The 18,451-nt window shown below is 40.7% G+C and overlaps 3 protein-coding genes across 3 annotated transcripts; 2 read left to right on the top strand and 1 right to left on the bottom strand.

The window, feature by feature from the left end:
- Positions 1-327: 327 nt before the first annotated feature.
- LOC120792200 (extracellular calcium-sensing receptor) lies at positions 328-4,974 on the top strand. The gene is made up of 12 exons (XM_040131271.1): positions 328-554; positions 801-1,053; positions 1,219-1,329; positions 1,495-1,647; positions 1,740-1,940; positions 2,086-2,679; positions 2,824-2,954; positions 3,132-3,228; positions 3,438-3,561; positions 3,750-4,222; positions 4,338-4,418; positions 4,618-4,974. The coding sequence occupies exons 1-12, from the start codon at positions 328-330 to the stop codon at positions 4,972-4,974; spliced, it is 2,802 nt and encodes a 933-aa protein (XP_039987205.1).
- A 1,605-nt stretch (positions 4,975-6,579) lies between these two features.
- On the bottom strand, positions 6,580-11,582 carry LOC120791592 (extracellular calcium-sensing receptor-like). The gene is made up of 8 exons (XM_040130068.1): positions 11,482-11,582; positions 10,815-11,103; positions 10,639-10,725; positions 10,025-10,216; positions 9,041-9,574; positions 8,724-8,948; positions 7,601-7,724; positions 6,580-7,481 (listed from the first exon to the last, which is right to left on the bottom strand). The coding sequence occupies exons 1-8, from the start codon at positions 11,529-11,531 to the stop codon at positions 6,580-6,582; spliced, it is 2,403 nt and encodes an 800-aa protein (XP_039986002.1). The 5' UTR covers positions 11,532-11,582.
- A 1,684-nt stretch (positions 11,583-13,266) lies between these two features.
- LOC120791591 (extracellular calcium-sensing receptor-like) lies at positions 13,267-18,323 on the top strand. Its single transcript, XM_040130067.1, has 9 exons — positions 13,267-13,361; positions 13,503-13,714; positions 13,781-13,854; positions 14,462-14,749; positions 15,398-15,949; positions 16,072-16,293; positions 17,070-17,214; positions 17,335-17,807; positions 17,901-18,323. The coding sequence occupies exons 1-9, from the start codon at positions 13,351-13,353 to the stop codon at positions 18,321-18,323; spliced, it is 2,400 nt and encodes a 799-aa protein (XP_039986001.1). The 5' UTR covers positions 13,267-13,350.
- Positions 18,324-18,451: the final 128 nt, after the last annotated feature.

The raw sequence follows: 18,451 nt of genomic DNA, 5'->3' as shown, positions 1-18,451 counted from the left end.
AACGTCTTGTCCTCTCTCCTGTGCCGTTGCTTTGCATTGTCATGGTAGCCTATGCGTGACGTGTTGACTCACATGACCTATGAAATGAAATAAACATGCAGTTTTATATAGTCTACTCCATTAACCTCTCAGAGACTGTGTTGGAGAACCATTGTCTTCAGCGCATACACAGTCTTTATGGGGTCAGTATGGACATTGCATTCGACCCTGGTTGGGGCTTCTCTGTGGTTGCTTCTTTGGACCTTATTTAGCCTTCTTTTTCCAGTGTTTTCTGAAGGTTCTAAATGTGTGAAGGAAAGGAAAGAACTAAGTTTGGAGGGAGGTGTGATGAAACAACAAGAGAATATAACAGAGAGGTTGAATGGTTTGGGGATACAGGGAGTGAGTTGTTTTGATTCTAGTTTACCTCAGTGTGTGAAACTGGGAGACAGTGAATCTCTGGCCCTGCAGTCAAAAGGGGATATTGTGATTGGAGGGTTTTTCCCTTTGCATTATGTGGCCGCTAAGCCACAGCACAGCTATTCCAGCAAACCTCAGCTCACACCTTGCAGTGGGTGAGTGTGATGATACTGTTGATATCTGCTATATTTTTGTCTTGATTTTTCTTTTTTCATCCCACATCCAAAAGTCTCAAATGTTTACACAAATATGTTACAGGAATAATTTTCTCTTGCTAAGATTAGATGTTGCTTCTACACTGTTTACATTTATGTTCTAATTTATATCGTGTAATGCTTCTGTATTTTCTGTCTCCTGATGATTTACAAAGAATGCATTCAACTATATTTAATTTTCTGCAGCTTTGACCACAGAGCCTTCCGCTGGATGATGACCATGGTGTTTGCAGTGGAGGAAATTAACCATGATTCAAGTCTCTTACCAGGTGTTAAACTAGGGTACCGGATCATGGACAGCTGTGACCATGTCCACACCAGTATGCAGGCTCTTTTTTCTTTAATCGGCCACTCCAAAGCTGTGACAACTGAAGTGAAACAAATGGAAGAAACTGAAAACAGATTAAATATGGCAAAGGACAGGGTTACTAGAATAGATGTGGTAAAGACAGTAGAAAAAACAAGAAAGAAAAGGATTGCGAAAACAGTGAAAAATAGAGGTGCTGAGCGTTGCACAGCGAGGCCTCACAATCTTGAAAATAATGAAAATTACATAACAGAAAATGTGACAGCGGAGAGAATAGATGGAGATGCACAATCTGAGACTTTGCCCTCATGTTTGGCTGGTTCACCTGTGCCTGCTGTGATTGGCCTTGCATCCTCTTCCCCTACAAGAGCTGTAGCTCACACTCTTGGCCCTGTCAACATCCCACTGGTAAGAAAGGAATGATCATGTGCAGTACTTTATTTTAACTGTTCTTTTCTTCCACCACTTGGCTTTGTAAGAAATCACACAACAGCGTTTAAAAATGTTCAGTAATGCTTTGTTTTGGCTTCTGTTTCATCTCAGTAAAAATAAGTTAACTTTATCTCCTTATAGGTGAGTTATTTTGCCACTTGTACCTGTCTTACTGACAAGCATATGTACCCGTCATTCGTACGGACTGTGCCAAGCGATCTCTTTCAAGTTCGAGGCCTTGTACAGCTGGTCACTTTCTTAGGATGGCTCTGGGTGGGAACAATAGGGACCACTGTGAGATAAAGACTTTTTTTTTCTTTTTTACCCCACTATTAGTAAGTTAAACACACAACATGATTTAAAAAACCTTTCTCTATATATTTCAGGATGACTACAGTCACTATGGCATCCAAGCATTCTCTAATCAGTTTAGACAGCAAGGTGGGTGTGTGGCATTTCATCTGACTATCCCCAAATCACCCAACGTGGCTGATACACAAGAAATGGCAGACAGGCTGCAGAGTTCAACTGCAAAAGTTGTGGTGGTCTTTGCCACAGAGGGACAGCTGCTGGATCTGCTCTTAGAGGTAAGCATTTTACATCTCAGTTAATGTGTGTAGACATAACGTATAACATATTGTGAAGTATTTGAATTGATAATTAGGAATTTCAAAAAAAAATGTTTGTGCTCACGGTAATCGTCATGAAATTTCTTCATGTGTGCCTTTCCAGCTGGCTCAGAGAAACGTGAGAGGGATCCAGTGGGTAGCTAGTGAAGCCTGGGTGACCGCTAGCCTGCTGACCTCACGCGACTTCCACGCTCTCTTAGAGGGCACGCTGGGCTTCTCCTTCCCTGGGGTCAGAATCCCTGGCTTGAAAGAGTTCCTGTTGAATGTCCGCCCCTCTCCCGCACCAGGAATGGAATTTGTCAACATGTTCTGGGAAGAGCTGTTTGGCTGTAGGCTAGAGCTTGGAGGAGACAGATCCAAAGAAAATGGAGTAGATACTGTGGATAACTTGTTGGGATTGGATGCTTTTGGTTACAAATCAAAATCTCAAAACAATTCTGGATCCTTGATTGGGCCTATTTTAGGACAAAAAAGCTCATTTAAAGGGTCAGCCAATGAAAAGCCTGTATGCACAGGTTCAGAGGATCTGAGGTACACTGACAGCAGTTATACTGATGTATCTCAGGTCAGAATATCCTATAATGTGTACAAAGCTGTATATGCCATCGCTCATGCTCTGCACAAGTTACTGAACTGTGATTCTTCAGGACTTAACAAGGGTGTGTGTGAGAAATATAAATCATTTACTTCTAGGCAGGTAAGTTAAACGCTACAAAATATATAAATCAATGTTCATGTGAATTATTTTATTTTTAAATTTTTGTGTTTTTGTATCATTCTTTTGGCCTGTTGTTCTCTTCTCTTCTCTGCTCTTAGTTTTTTTCTTTCACCTTTCATTCAGTTGCTGGGTCATCTGAAGACAGTAAATTTCACCAACCAGTTTGAGGAGAAGGTATATTTCGACTCCAACGGAGAGCCGGTCCCTCTGTATGACATCATTAACTGGCAGAAGGACAGCAAGGGTGAAATTAGGTGGAACATTATACTTAAAGACACAGGAACACCACTGTTTATTTAAGTTATTGTGATTAAGAAGTTTTATTTATGTTTATTATGCCTATGTGAGCATTCAACTGAGTTATGATGCAAAACTGTCACACAAATTGTTTGGCCTGACTGCATTTTTACAGAATTTTATGCTGTGTTTAGATTCATCAAAGTGGGAAGCTATGATGGTTCGGCTCCACTTGGACAACAGTTACAGATGGAGCAGAGAACCATTGTATGGACAAATGGACAGTTACATGTGGGTGATATGTCCCCTAAAATGATTCCATATCTTTCTTAAAAAGGATTTAATTTTCTTTACGGGATAAAAAATTTTAAATATCACCTGGTCTACATGATTATGATACTACATGATTCAATAAAAATATTTTTGTTTCACTAAGCGTCTATTGTGCAGAAAGGAATCTTGATTTGCAATTCTACACCGTTATCTGGTATTTTGTCCAGGTGCCTGTATCTCAGTGTAGTGCTCCATGCCCCTCTGGCAGCAGGCAGGCCAGACGTCCAAGAGAGCCTCACTGCTGCTTTGATTGTTTGCCCTGTGCTGATGGAGAGATCAGCAACCAGACTGGTAGCTGCTACATGTTTTCTTTATTCATGTATTTTACAACTTCTGTAAGAAGCAGAAGGCCATTAAGACCACAGAAATGTTGCACAACTGGAAAGTCATCAAGGCATATTGTGTAGATGCATATGGTCATAATTGTGGGAGTCTGTGTCTGCTTACACAGCATGCGTTTACTGTATCTGTCCCCAAAGGTTCCACTGAGTGCACAAAATGTCCTGACTTTTACTGGTCAGACAAAGACAAAGTCAAATGCATTGCCGGGGTTGAAGAATTCCTGTCTTTCTACGACACCATGGGCATCATCCTGGTCGTACTCACCCTGCTGGGTGTCGTCCTGACAACCATCATCACAACTGTCTTTCACCATTTTCGCTCTACACCCATCGTCAAGGCCAATAACTCAGAAATAAGTTTCTTACTTCTCCTGTCACTCAATCTCTGCTTCTTGTGTTCCCTGGTGTTCATTGGCAAGCCGTCTGTGTGGACATGCAGGCTGCGCCAGGCAGCGTTTGGGATCAGTTTTGTCCTCTGTCTGTCCTGCCTCCTTGTTAAAACCATTGTAGTCCTCTTGGCCTTCCAGGCGACTGTACCTGGTTCCAGGGCTCTGAAGCTGTTTGGGCCCTCTCAACAGAGGACTCTGATCCTCTGCACTACAGCTCCTCAGGTGGGAAGGTTACAAAACCAAAATTTAGAGATTCATTTTATCTTCAAGCTGTGACCATTTGAGAATTTGGTGTTTTAAAAAAAAAAAACTTCCTATCTTCCTATGTTGCCCTCAGGTTTGTCTCTGTGCTGGTTGGCTGTTGGGCGCACCTCCCTTCCCATTCAGGAACCCAACCTATCAAGCCTCAACTGGAAAAGTAAGGATGACATGCTTTGAAAGCTCCCACAGAGTCTTCTTTGATACGGCCAATAGGAGTCACCAAAGAAAAAAGAGACTTTAATATTTATTGTTGAAATCAAACAGGAAGTAAACATATTCAAATGAAATTAGTTATTTCACACCCTCATTCAAATTGTGCTATATGTATTGATTGAGCTATTGTTGGACTTAATTAGATTGTTGTGGAGTGTAAGGAGCCATGGCCTCCTGGATTTTACCTGGTCCTGGGCTACATTGGCCTATTGGCCTTCCTCTGCCTCCTCCTGGCATTCCTCGGACGCAAGCTACCTGATACGTTCAATGAGGCGAAGCTCATCACCTTCAGCATGCTTATCTTCCTGGCCGTGTGGATCTCTTTCATCCCAGCTTATGTCAGTACTCCTGGGAAGTTCACTGTGGCTGTGGAAATATTTGCTATATTAGCCTCCAGTTTTGGACTGTTACTGTGTATTTTTGGGCCCAAATGTTACATAATTTTACTGCGGCCTGAAAGAAACATTAAAAAAGGCATGACTAGAAAATATCCCAGATAAACTTAGCATACATTTATGTCGTAGGTGGTAATTTTAAATGACCATCAAAAATACACACACTTTTTAATTTGATATCATGGAAATACATTTTCATATGTAATGTTTAAAAAATTTTGAATATTTGAATGTGAAACAAAATAAAATGCCATATGAAATGTGTTGCCATGTTTTGATGCTAATAATATGCTTCAAGTACGGACCTGACTGCAAATTTACTGTAAACACTGTAAATAATATGACTGGAGTCCATTCCAAGCATTAGCTATAGCCCCTTTTCCTTGAGGGTCGCAGAGGGGGAGGTGGGGGTAAGATTAAGGTAAGATTCAAGAACCTGAGCAGAAGCGTGAAGGCTCCCCATAGTAATCTTATTCAAAGTACTACATATTTGAAAAAGGGGTATAGTTACCTGCTTTAATTCACTGTTGGGCATGTAAGCCTACTTTTCCGGGACCATGACTGGTGCAGATAAAGCTTAGTGATTTGAAACTGTGCCACAAGTTACTGAAGATAGGCCTTTGAGTGCTTAACAAGGGCACAGTTAATCCTTTAATAAAAAGTGGAAACCTAGCATGCCTGGGACAGGCATCAAACAAAACTCTTGAGAATTTCTGAATTATTGCTTAAACACCGTCATCCTCAGCATGCTGAATACTTTGTCCTCCAACACAACAAATAAGGACTGAAATTGGTGGTTTAAATTAATATATAAAGTTGTATTTGAATTTATCACCATATAATGCATAAAACATCCATATCAGTCTTACACACTGCAACTGCAATGATACTTTGACCCCAACCTCAAGTCAATGCACCACAACAGAAACAGCCATATTTATACCTTTAAACCTCTTTTATAAGATATGTCAGAATTGAACTGATTTTATTTTCAACAAAACTGTTCCACATGAACACAGACCAGATCTGACCTGATCTTGATGCACAATTGTAGACTTTTTTTCTGGTCTTTGTTGTCTGAATCCATGTGTGATGCCCCATGCTCCTCCCTCCCTGTGCATTTCATTCCCAGACCATTATCTAAAGGTCTTGTTCATTTATTTATTTATTTGTGGCAATTTTTGTTTCTCTACAAACAATGAGGTAATTACTGAAAATCCCCACACATCTTTGTCATTAATTCCCTGAAGGCCAAGACCCTGACCATGTTACATTACATTAGCACAGAGTATTTTGTAAATGTCATAGTCTAAGCTACGAAAAACTTCCCTAAGGGGACAATAAAGTATATCGTATCGTATCGTATCGTATTGTATCGTATTGTATCGTATCGTATTGCATCGTATCGTATCATTACAATTCTTAACCCACTGACCTTGGATCAATCCAAAACTATAGCTCACAGGAGTGGCAGGGTAGAAGATTTCCCCAACAAACTGAGCCTCAGAAACTCCAAAGAACACTCTCTTCTGAACATCTTTATTTCTTCAAAATATACATTAAAGTGATCTTCTCCAATTATTTCCTCGTACACTGTGCTACTTCTGCAATGCTCCAATATCAGTTACATACATCTGACACTGCCCAGTCAACACAACTGTGAAATTGATCAACATTCTTGAGGATTATTTTCAAATAAAAATAGAACAATCACTTCTTTTCTTTCCCCATTAGATGTTGTTTCGTATTCTTCTCTGGCTTCAGTAAAATAATATAACACTTTGGGGCAAACAGGCAGAACAACAAGCCAAAGCTGGAAGCCAGAATGGCAAATGACTCAACTGCATCTGTGTACTTTCCAGGGGAGCTGATGTAAGCAGGGATGAATGCCAGCCACACAGCACAGAAGATAAGCATGCTAAAAGTGATGAACTTGGCCTCATTGAAGTTTCCAGGCAAATTGCGTGCTAGAAAAGCCAGTGCAAAACACAGGCAGGCCTGTAGACCAATATATCCCAGAACGCACCAGAATGCCAGGCTAGAGCCCACGCTACACTCCAGTATGATCTTTGAGCGTTCATACTGTGTATTTCGGGATGGAAAAGGTGGAGCATCAATGAGCCAAGTAGCACAGATGACCACCTGAACCAGAGTGCAGCTGAAGATAATGGCCCTCTGCTGCTTGGGCCCCAGCCACTTCATGATGTTGTCCCCTGGCCTGGTGGTAGTGAAAGCAGCCAACACCACCAGAGTCTTCCCCAGGATGCAGGAGATGCAAAGTGAAAATGTGATGCTAAAGGCAGTGTGTCGCAGCATGCAGGACCACGATGTTGGCTTTCCAATGAAAACCAGAGAACACAGGAAACACAGAGTCAGGGCAAACAGGATGAAGAAACTGAGTTCAGAGTTATTCACACGGACGACGGCTGTTTTTCTGTGATAGCAGAAGACTCCAGAGACAGCTAGAGTGAGGCAGGCACCCACCACAGAGATCACTGTCAGGACTATACCCAAGGAATCATAGGTTAAGTACTCCACCTTCTTGGGGATGCAAGCTGTTCTGTTTTTGTTTGACCAGAAGTCCTCGGGACAAAATGTGCAGTCTATGGAGTCTAACGGGAAGATGGTCAAAAAAAGAGTGGCTCAAATATTCAGTATTCAAATATTACCTGATTGTAATGGAATATTAGATTTGAATTGTTGTGATTTGTGTTGCTGGGTTCAAGCTCACTTGTCTGATTGCTAATTTTGCCATTGTCACATGGTACACAGTCAAAGCAGCAGACAGGCTCCCCACGACGGACAGCCTTCCGGGACCCTGGAAGACAGCTGGCACTACATACAGACACCGGCACCTAGGGAGCACAGAGATGATAATGGTTTTCAGCTCTACAGTGTGAAATAAGTGTGGTGAAATAATTAGCCATAGAAGCCATAGTTCCCAAGGGGAATTTTTTAGGAAGGAACAAGTTTTGCAATACATTGTCTTATAGTTTTGCGATGTTGTTTTAAAGTTTTTACTAACTGCACTTGAAAATATGAGTAATAGTATGTGTTTGACTTGTTACGTGTCTATGAACTCTGTATGTAAAACATAGCATGACATTTGTTAAATGCAATGACACTAGCCCAAGAAAAATTTCACAATAAAGTATATTGTAGAGTGTCATATCATATCGTATCATATCGTAACGTATATTATCGTGAATTATTTGATTAGTCTATCGACAGAAAACAGATTATTTTGATAATTGCTTAAACCATTTATCAAGTAAGATGCCAATGTTTGCTGGTTCCAGCTCTTCAAAAGTGAGGATTTGCCGCTTTTCTCTGTTAAACATCATTGTAAATTGAATGTTTTTGCATTTTGTAATGTTGGTTGGACATAAGCAATTTGCAGAAGTCATTTTAGACTCTAGGAAATTGTGATAAGCATTTTTCTATTTTCTGACATTATTATTAGAAATTATTGATCTGATTATCACAAATGTAAGCAAGTAATCCTTAAGCAACTCTGTGATGGTTGAGAGGCTCACCTATAATTTGCACACTTAAGACCGGGTTACTGTCTATAAGCTATTTAAGAATATGTACTTCTATTCAATATGTTTGACTGTACCTCTATGAGAGCGCTATAAGATAGATTTAACATCAGAATTCCACCTTCAGACATACAACAGCAGGCATTAAGTCACCAATCATGACATACTGTGGGCTCTATTGTTTACTGTATGAATACAAAGGAACTCATCAGATCCGGTTTGGCCTGCCCACCAAACTTACCTCCACCTCAACCTACAGAACTTCAACAGTTGGCATCTGATGAAGGTTAAAACACAGTGTGAGCAGCTTGCCTCACTCTGATGCCCTGCCCACATTATCCTGTCCTCCTGGATCACCAGCTCCTCTCCAACAGGCTTGGTTCCATCAAACAACCCCACGCTGACAAATTCAGTGTTCCCGTCTGTGCCTCTCTGCCAGTTGATGATATCATAATAGGGTATGGAGTCGCCCTTCAGGTCAAAGTCCACCTCCTCTCCGGCAATGTTAAATGTCACTTCATGGAGGTAGTACTGGAGCTTGAAAACCAATAGATAATGTGAAACACTGTAAACTACCTCAGACAATATTTTCAGTATAATACTGTGACTGTAATAGAACTGGCTTATACCTGCCAGGGGTGAATGTTGTTGATTTGAGCACACGAGTTGTTTTGGAAAGGCCCGCTGCCTGGTTGACAGAGAATGAGGTTGTGCAGGGAATGAGCAACTGCATATACAGCCTTATAGACATTATAGGCCACTCTAGGGCTGGATGTATTCATGTAGGCAGAATGCTGGTCCAACAGGGACTCGTGCCCTGAGCAGGGAGGCAGCTGGGAGCCAGAGGATGTAGAAGGACTGCAACCATACAAAGCCTCCCACAGCTCCTGAACCAGAAGATTATTGGGATACCTCTTCGGGTTTACTGTCTGCAGGTAGTGACTGAGTCTTGGGATAGGACCTTTTCTGATGCCAAACCCAATAGTGCCCCCAAGGTAGGGGTAATACTCACTCCCTGTAAAGACAGAAGCTGTGACCCAGGCCTCACTAGCCACCCACTGGATTCCAGTGATGTTTTGCATCATATAGTCTCTCAAGAAAGGAGTCATCTCCCCTTCGGCTGAAAATACCACCACAACTTTTGCGGAAGAGCTACGCATCACCTTTACAGAGAGGAAGACAATGAAGGAGGAGAGGGTTTTACAAGGAAGAGAGAAGGCAAAAAGAAAGCAGGATAAAACTAAGTGACACTAAGAAAGACTCAAAGGTAAACAATGTGAAATAACTTGAGTTTTTTAGTGCCTATATGCAGGAATTCGAAATCTGGTGGAACCTAGTGGCAATATCGAGAAAGGCACTGGCAGACAGTAGTGCATGCCGAAACCCCCCCCCATAGATCCAACCTGGGGACAATGAGATTAATGGCACAACACATAGACTGAAACAGTTTTCTCCTGGATTGTCTTATTCTAATGACAATATAACAAAAAAATTCTACACATACGAAACTTTAATGGCACTGGTGTGTGCTCAGCACCTACTATAAATTAGTTTTGAGGTGAAATAAAAACTCTCTAATGCTATAAAATTAAATTCAGGGTCTTCATATCTACCTCTATGATTTCCAGTGCACTCTGGTGATTGTAGAGCAGAGGAATCATTTCTTGGTATGCGACACACACTTTGGTACCCTTCAATTCTCTCAGTAAACCTTGTACAGCAAAGCGGCCGTATTCGTGGTCCCCTCGCACCAGCCCCACCCAAGTCCAGTTAAAGCGCACTAGCAGCTGTGCAATGGCCTTCACCTGGGTTCAACAGAAAAGAGTGCTAACTCACTGTGTCAGATAAGACACACATTAAAAAAAGTTAACTGACATAATTTTAATAATACGTGTTTATGAATTATTTGCTCTCGATTTTGTATAGTGCTGCAAGGTAATATGAACAGGTACTATACTTCTGTCATTGCTAATCAGTCAGAAAATTGTAATTGTGGAAATGACCTGCTTTGTTGGTGAGGAAAGTTTTATAATCTTATCCTTCAAACTTATCAAAACTACTCGACTCTAATGCATGGTAGTTTAGATAAAGAAAATGGTGTTCTTTGTAAAAAGTTCATTTAATTTGGACGGTACAAGGTTTTGATGTAACATTTTCAAAAATTTCTCTTTTCTGCTACAGCACTGAAAGGTTATCGAACCCTTTTTACTTGAGGTCACACTTTTACCTGATAGTCATCATTAGGAATTACTCTGAAGAAGGTAGGATATTTTCTTCTGTCAGTGAGACATGCACACGAAGAAAAGTAGCTGATCTGTGTAAAAGTATAATACAGAGCACAGTAAAAAATATCATAAGATAACATGTTTTAGGGGGATTACAGAAAAAAAGAGTTACTCTTACTATTGGGATTCTGAATGGCTGCAGTATCCTTGACACCACAATAGACTGAGCAGATCCAGATTCCCCAATCACAGCGAGGAGTGGAGAGGCACCGCTGCACATGGGAGAGTCATCCTCTCTCAGCCCGTTTAACACAGCCAGAGCAGCCCTCTGGCCAGTCAGTGGATATGCACATGAATCAAAGATTTTGTATCCAAGGGTGTAATTAGGCAATAGCTCCGAACTCTGGTTTATCTCCTCAACCGCCAGCCTCATAGTCTGAGCCCATCGGAAAGCCCTAGGATCAAATCTTTAGCCCAGTAGACGCACACACACATTGAACACAACAAGAGTGGAGAAAAGGTAAAATCACAAGCAGAGATGATGATTCCAAGTTATTCTGAATTGCATTGTTGCCTTTATCTAGTGCGATTAAGTAACTGAATGGTTTCTTTTTGCTTTGTCCAGGCCATGTCAGGACATCACTGTATATAAGAATATTTCCTAACTATCGTGTTCAATTATCACTGCATTCTCAATATTGATAAATATAATTACATGCTGCGTAATCCGTTCCATAGAAGATGACATTTTTTATTTCTGTGCAACAAAATGAGACATAATTTAACTGGCAAGAGTAAGTTAAATACTCCCACTATGATTTCCAATCCACATTTATTAAACTCACCCATTGCACTTCACTGGTGGTGGTCTGTAGGTGCAGTTAAGGTCTGGCATCTCTTGGTTATAATGAAGAGGAAAGATCCCCCCAATAACATAGTCACCCTTGGCCACAAAGTCTGGCAGAAAGCTGTATTGAAGAGTGCACGCTTTGGCTGTTGACGGGGCTGGAGAGGTGATGCTGGAAACTGGGGTATACGTTAAGGTGAGGACACTGACAGAGGAAAGCAAGGGAATTAAGGCAAGTGGGGTCATAATGTTACACATCGCCATAGAGAGAGAGACAGAGAGCAAGGAATTAGGCAAGTTATATACAGTATTTGACCTTCTCATTCTTGCATCTAATTAATGACAGAGTGCCTGTGGATTGGACATCAGCAGTCCCTGCCTGATTTACTAGAGCAGGTTAATGCAAACTGAATGACAAAATAAATGATGTAATGGGAGATAGAATGTCAAGGCCAATTTAGTTCCCAATTTATTAGGTACATCCAACAAAAACCAATACAGTCTAATGCGATAATATACCTTTATAGTAAAGTTCAGCATTGTGTGAAACTGTTTTAGAGAGAGGCTGACTCAACTTTATGGTCTTTTTGGAGGCTATAGTTTGTGGTACTGTTAAACTCTATCGCCGAGATGTTTGAATAATCGGTAGATCATTCACACAGCATTTATTGGATGTGCTTTATTTAACATACCCATTTATAAACTCTGTATTCACAGAAAAAAAGATGATAAAGACACACTCACATGCTTATTGGTACAGTAAAGTGGGCAAGATAGCTAGTAAAGCATAACTCAAGCAGGAAATGGCTATCAAGAAAATATAAAATGAAAAAAGAAAATCTGCGTTAGCTCACTTACACGCTGTGTAGACAGGATGCGTGTTATTAAGTAATTCCATTCCACTCATGTCTGATGAAACACAGACAGTTAGCTGTAGAGTATTTGTACATAAGCCGCACAATGGCTCACTTTTCACAATCTGAAGCTTCTTTTTGGGTTTCAAGTCAATTTCCTTCACTGTTATGCGCATTACTACAGTGATTGTGTTTTGGGCCGTGTGCGCGTCAAACACTAGTGACCAAACAGCATTACTGTGACTGAACGCATCCAGTGTAGGGAGTGATGGAAGACCAAAGCTGCTGTGCTGCTGACGTGCTGATTTTGCTACACGGCCATTGCAAACAAGGTGTAAGGCCACGCACTGTGACTTGGTTTTACAAAATACTGCAATAAATGAATAAATAAATAAATAACTAAGAATAATGCCCTAGTTAGAACAGGTTCCTGTGACTATTTAATTTTGCTTCAATCATCACAGTTTTATATTTTATTTAGTACAAGTTGAGTAGACTGATGCTGATGATTTATAGAAATATAAATCATGCAGTATGTCACTAAGAAAACATATTCATTTAAATGAATACAGTATTCACCCTACCTGAGAACTTAAAGTACTACCTTTAATGATGTCACAACTACTGTATCTGGGCGGTGTCCTCCGATTCATTAGAGCTAGCTACAGTATATATCGGCTGTTTCCTGATATATCATGATTGCTTGCATGTGATGAGAAAGGCCAGCTTCTCTTGTATATTCAGCCCATAAAATATTTGACATTACTGAGCTGGAGCCTTCCTTCAAACCTAGGCCAACCATGGCACTGTGGACTGCAAAGCTTCTCCTGTTTCTTTCTCTCCTTAGGGGCACACCTGGCTCACCTGCTGCTCTGGATAACTGTATTTTTGTGGGGGAAGAGGAGAAAAACAGTCTGTATGAAGATGGAGATGTAGTTATAGGGGGCTTATTCCCTCTACACTACAGCCCTCTGTCTTCTCTTCCAACATACAAAACAAAACCAACCCCTAATATGTATAAGTAGTAAGTGATTATTTGAATGTTTGTGATAGTAGATGACGTGTAATACACACAGATTTCATTTTTATTGGATTTGTGTTCAGGGTATTTTAATATATGTATGTATTTGTGCTTTGTAATGAGCTGCTTTTCACCTTTGTACAGTTTCAGCTCTCGTGCCTTGCGCTGGATTCAGACCATGACTTTTGCAATCAAAGAGATCAACCAGCGCAGTGACCTCCTGCCACAGCTAAAGCTGGGTTTCCACATCCGTGACAGCTGCGATGACATACCTGTGTCTCTGAGAGCATCGCTGCTCTTGGTGAACGGCCAGCCAGAGACAGGCTCCAGAGCCGAGAGTGTGAACAGAGACAAAGGTGTAGAAAGGAACATTAATGGTTCTAATTCTGGCTGTGCGGCTGTACACAGGACTGTGTCCCCAGTTATCATAGGAGATGCTGGCTCTGGGGTGTCTATGGCTTTGCTAAGAAGCCTGGGTTCTTTCCATATCCCACTGGTGAGACTGCCTGCCAGTCTGAGCATTTTGTTGTGATAATGTTAATAATATGCATCTTTACCATGTTAAATCAGTCTTTTATAGTTTCTTCATATTAACGAAGTGTCATATGGATGCAACATTGCTGCTGTCCTCTCCAAAATGTCAGCTTTTCATGAGCTAAGAGTACCAGCTCCATTTCAGATTTGTGGTAAAGCATTTTTTAGACAACCCAATAGTTTTTTAAAATGATTTATTTAGCTTAAGAAGTGTGAATTTTCTCAGCCCCTAGTGAAACACGAAAACTTTCAGTTCTTTTGAAAAATTCCGAATCCACAAATTTAGCGGAGCCTGTTTTCACTGGATAGAGATGAAGTATTTGTTGCTGCTGATTGGACATGAAAATGACAAAATTATATTTTCAGAAATGTATAGAGCATTTCAAACGTGCATATTTTAAAAACAGTAGGAACTCAGGTGACTTCTTAACGTGCTAGACAGACTAAACTCATTTTCTCATCTCAAGCGCAGGGAAAATGTTTGAAAAATTTGATGCTTGTTCAACAGCCTTCTCAGTAAGCCAAAGTGTGCACAAGGTTCAACATTTGTTTGTTTGTTGTATTACCAGGTGAGCTATTTTGCATCCTGCAGCTGTCTGAGTAACCAAAGGGAGTTCCCCACCTTCATGCGCACAATGCCCAGTGACGCCTTTCAGATCAGAGCCCTAGTCCGGCTGGTTAGCTATTTCCGCTGGACCTGGGTGGGAGTCATTGGCGTGGAGTCTGATTATGCTCGATTTGCCATCCAGCTCTTCCTCCAGGAGTCAGTGCAGTACAGTGTGTGTGCTGCCTACACCCATTTTTACCCTGTGGCCCTGAGTCAGCAGGCTCTAGATGAGCTTATGGATGTTATTCAGGTACATCTGCGTCAACACAAACTTCTCATACAGGAGTTAGACATAGAAGGTGCAGACAACATAACATCAACGGAGAAATGTCATCTAAATTTCTGAATATTTGCTTTGCTAATTTTGAAAATTATATTTAGTTTCATTGATAATATTCATGCTTTATTTACACCTCTAACAACAGACAACAAAATAAAATCCATTTAAAATTAGATACATAAAGCATGCAAATTCTTCAAGCCTGAAATTGTTTTAGTCACAGAAAATCTATTCTTGTGTCAGGAGCACTGTCCTGCTTTGGTTCTGACTGATGGGCGGTTAGTACAGTTAGCACTGCCGCACTAAAAACTATGTCCGGAAAAATCAGTCATCACTTCTCTGACAGTTTCTCAATTTAATTTGAAGCATTCCAAGCTGATACATTGGACTGCATTATCATGTAAGGTGTTCCTATCCCGTATTCATGTGGCTTGTTCATAAACATATTCATTAGTGCATCATTTTACTGTGGTATAATCTATATTATTATGGGTGCTTGAATATGAATCATATTTCCTATAAAGTGGACGAGTACCAACACACTATCATTTGATTAAAGGTTTTCAAACCCTTTAAACTTCATCAAATATCCACTATACCTACATTTTCACTTTTTAGATGACGTCCGCAAAGGTGATCATTAACTTTTCTAGTGAGTCAGAAATGCAGGGCATTCTCAGAGAGATCAAACGTCGGAATATAACCGGCCTGCAGTGGATTGCCAGTGAGGCCTGGGCCACTGCCACATTGCTCTGGGAAAAGTTTGGAGATCTACTGACGGGAACACTAGGATTTGCCATCCGGAAAGCTGATGCGATTCCAGGGCTGAAGGAACATCTCGCCAGCCTCAGACCAGCCTATATTCATGAATCTGCTTTTTTGGCAGAATTTTGGGAAGAGACGTTTAACTGTCGACTGAACGGGTCAGTCAATAGCCACTCCCATGGGGTCCACAACTACCTTGACAGATTGCCATGCAAAGGGACAGAGAATTTAGAGGATATTTACTCTCCTTATTCTGACGTGACACAGCTACGAGTGTCCTATAATGTCTACAAGGCCGTGTATCTGGTTGCCCATGCCTTGCAAGATATGAGTAATTGCAAAGCTGGAAAGGGCCCTTTCCCTAAAGGCACCTGTGCAGACCCAAAAAATTTTAAACCTTGGCAGGTGAGACTAATTCTAGGTGAAATATTATTTTTAAGTAAAAACAACAACAACAAAAAGGATGACAAAGAGGTCAAATGCACAATGGTTTGTGTTTAGATAACCTGCTTCTCTTCTTCCCTCAGCTCATCCACTACATGAGGTGTGCTAATTTTTCTGCACTGGGGGCGAAAGTCAACTTTGATCAAAACGGTGACCCCATTGCTTACTATGATCTCTTGAACTGGCAGAGGAGTCCTGAAGGCTCACTACATTTAGTTAAAGTTGGTTTCTATGATGCCTCATCGCCTGCTGGACACAGCCTGGTCATAAATGAATCAGTGATTCAGTGGCCTGTTGGGAAGCAGGTGTGTTCTCTGAAAACTGGCTTGAGACCATGTTCGCCTCTTAGACTGTTGTACGTACTGTTGATCAACACATTAGCTAAGTTGTTCTTATTAGTGTGCAAAATACTTTAATGTGAAACAAGCAGAAGAAAATGTCCCCTTGAAATATAACCTTCTCGAGCTGACATAAATTCCATATGAATGTTGCAAATATAAACCCCTTGATAACCCAATACTGTGATAACAATTTGCAGTGAAGTATATTTCCCCCATTCAGAGCTAAATTTGTAAATGGGTAATATCTGAGGTGATTACAGACTAAAATCTGTATTTTACAAATGTAATTGTAAAATTAATGTAATACATTTTCAGTACAGCTCTTAATTCAAGAATTTCCACAAAAAAATATGTTAGCGTATACGGCACAGAAATGCAGTTATTATGTTAAAAGGAAAAAAGTATAGATACATTGATGTATCATATGATGTTATGTTATTGGGTATTGCAGAATGTTAACTGTGATGTGAATGTTAACTGTGACCACTGAAAAAGGCAGTTTCATTACCTTGTTGATCATCTACATCATCTACTGTTGATCAAATGTTGCAATCCTGTAAATGATATATCATGAATTGTATTCAGCTTTAGCTGTAACACACTTTTTTGATGCTCGATTCAGTCATCAAAACTGTTTTCAACTTTTAGTCTGTATCTAAAATAGAGGCTACAGAGACCAGTATACTTAGAAAGAGACAGAACGGCATAGTAATATTGATTGAAATTAGTGTCTCTCTGAGTGGCTGAACTTTGCCTCTCAGGCTTCCCGGTCTGTGTGCAGTGATAGCTGTCCTCCAGGTTCCCGTATCGCCAGGAGAAAGGGGAAACCCATCTGCTGTTTTGACTGTGTCCCCTGTGCCGAGGGAGAAGTTAGTAATAAGACTGGTGTGTTGTGGTCTGTCTTTTATCCCCTTTTCTTCTGTGTTATCCAAATATAAACTGGACTGCTTGTACCTAAATGTCGCTTCTCTAAACTAAAAAATTCTCTTCTCTCTCCATCTCCAGATTCTTTAGAGTGTTCCCGCTGCTCAGACGACACATGGCCCAATAAAGCCAGAGACCTCTGCATCCAAAAGACAATTGAATACCTGTCTTACTATGAGTTAATGGGTATGGTGTTGTGTGCTGTATCTCTCTTCGGAGCTTGTGTTTCCCTCTCCATCCTTGCCATATTCTTCACATATAAAGACACACCATTGGTACGGGCCAACAACATGGAATTGAGCTTCCTCCTCTTGGTGTTTCTTGCTATCTGTTTCCTTGTTGGCCTGTTGTTCATTGGTGAGCCTTCAGACTGGCTTTGCCGTATCAGGTACCCAGCATTTGGGATCAGTTTTGCCCTCTGCATTTCATGCCTCCTGGCCAAGACAGTAGTGGTCCTAATGGCTTTCAGGTCCACATTGCCAGGAAGTAATGTCATGAAGTGGTTTGGACCCAACCAGCAAAGAGCCAGTGTACTTTTAGGAACAGTTGTACAGGTAGAAAAACTTTCCAAAGGACCGCTTTCTGTAAATGTATTTTCAACTATGTTGATTAAGACCCTGTTTATTTATTTTTTTCCCTCCGTTCAGGTAATAATATGTCTTATTTGGCTGCTCACCAGCCCACCTCGTGCCAACAACAACACAGATTACCACAGTGCTACCATCATCATGGAGTGTGCTACTGGTTCAGAAGCTGGCTTCTGGTGTGTCCTTGGATACATCAGCATCCTGGCCTGCATGTGCTTCCTAATGGCTTTTCTGGCTCGCAAGCTCCCTGATAAATTTAACGAGGCAAAGTTCATCACCTTCAGCATGCTCATATTCTTTGCAGTTTGGATTACTTTTATCCCAGTTTATGTGAGCACAGCTGGAAAATACACTGTGGCTGTCCATATTTTTGCTATTTTAGCTTCAGCGTTTGGACTTATCTTTTGCATTTTTGCTCCAAAGTGCTATATCATAATTCTGAAACCAGAAAAAAACAGCAAGAAAAACATGATAAACAGGTGAAAATGACAGTACATTACATGTGTTGATGAAGAAATTACATATATACGAAATCCATTTTAGTGAAATCTGAGATTATTGAGATTCAGGTTGGAAATACAATAAACCAAAACTTTTGACAAACACTTCCT

This window comes from Xiphias gladius, chromosome 7, assembly GCF_016859285.1.
Source record: "Xiphias gladius isolate SHS-SW01 ecotype Sanya breed wild chromosome 7, ASM1685928v1, whole genome shotgun sequence".
In the NCBI taxonomy this organism is placed as follows: domain Eukaryota; kingdom Metazoa; phylum Chordata; class Actinopteri; order Istiophoriformes; family Xiphiidae; genus Xiphias; species Xiphias gladius.
The sequence above is the reverse complement of the archived record's forward strand: the minus strand, read 5'-3'. Positions and strand labels throughout refer to the sequence as shown.

What these genes read in the sequence shown, in the direction of transcription:
- LOC120792200 (XM_040131271.1), top strand. Translation starts at nt 328, where the DNA reads ATGAAACAACAAGAGAATATAACAGAGAGGTTGAATGGTTTGGGGATA. An exon ending in TGGGAACAATAGGGACCACT is followed by an intron (nt 1,648 to 1,739) that starts GTGAGATAAAGA and finishes TATATATTTCAG; the next exon opens with GATGACTACAGTCACTATGG. An exon ending in GGACAAATGGACAGTTACAT is followed by an intron (nt 3,229 to 3,437) that starts GTGGGTGATATG and finishes TATTTTGTCCAG; the next exon opens with GTGCCTGTATCTCAGTGTAG.
- LOC120791592 (XM_040130068.1), bottom strand. Translation starts at nt 11,531, where the DNA reads ATGCCAGACCTTAACTGCACCTACAGACCACCACCAGTGAAGTGCAAT. An exon ending in CCACCAGTGAAGTGCAATGG is followed by an intron (nt 11,104 to 11,481) that starts GTGAGTTTAATA and finishes ACTGGGCTAAAG; the next exon opens with ATTTGATCCTAGGGCTTTCC. An exon ending in ACAACATTCACCCCTGGCAG is followed by an intron (nt 8,949 to 9,040) that starts GTATAAGCCAGT and finishes TTGGTTTTCAAG; the next exon opens with CTCCAGTACTACCTCCATGA.
- LOC120791591 (XM_040130067.1), top strand. An exon ending in AGTGGCCTGTTGGGAAGCAG is followed by an intron (nt 16,294 to 17,069) that starts GTGTGTTCTCTG and finishes TGTCTCTCTGAG; the next exon opens with TGGCTGAACTTTGCCTCTCA. An exon ending in AGAAGTTAGTAATAAGACTG is followed by an intron (nt 17,215 to 17,334) that starts GTGTGTTGTGGT and finishes CTCCATCTCCAG; the next exon opens with ATTCTTTAGAGTGTTCCCGC.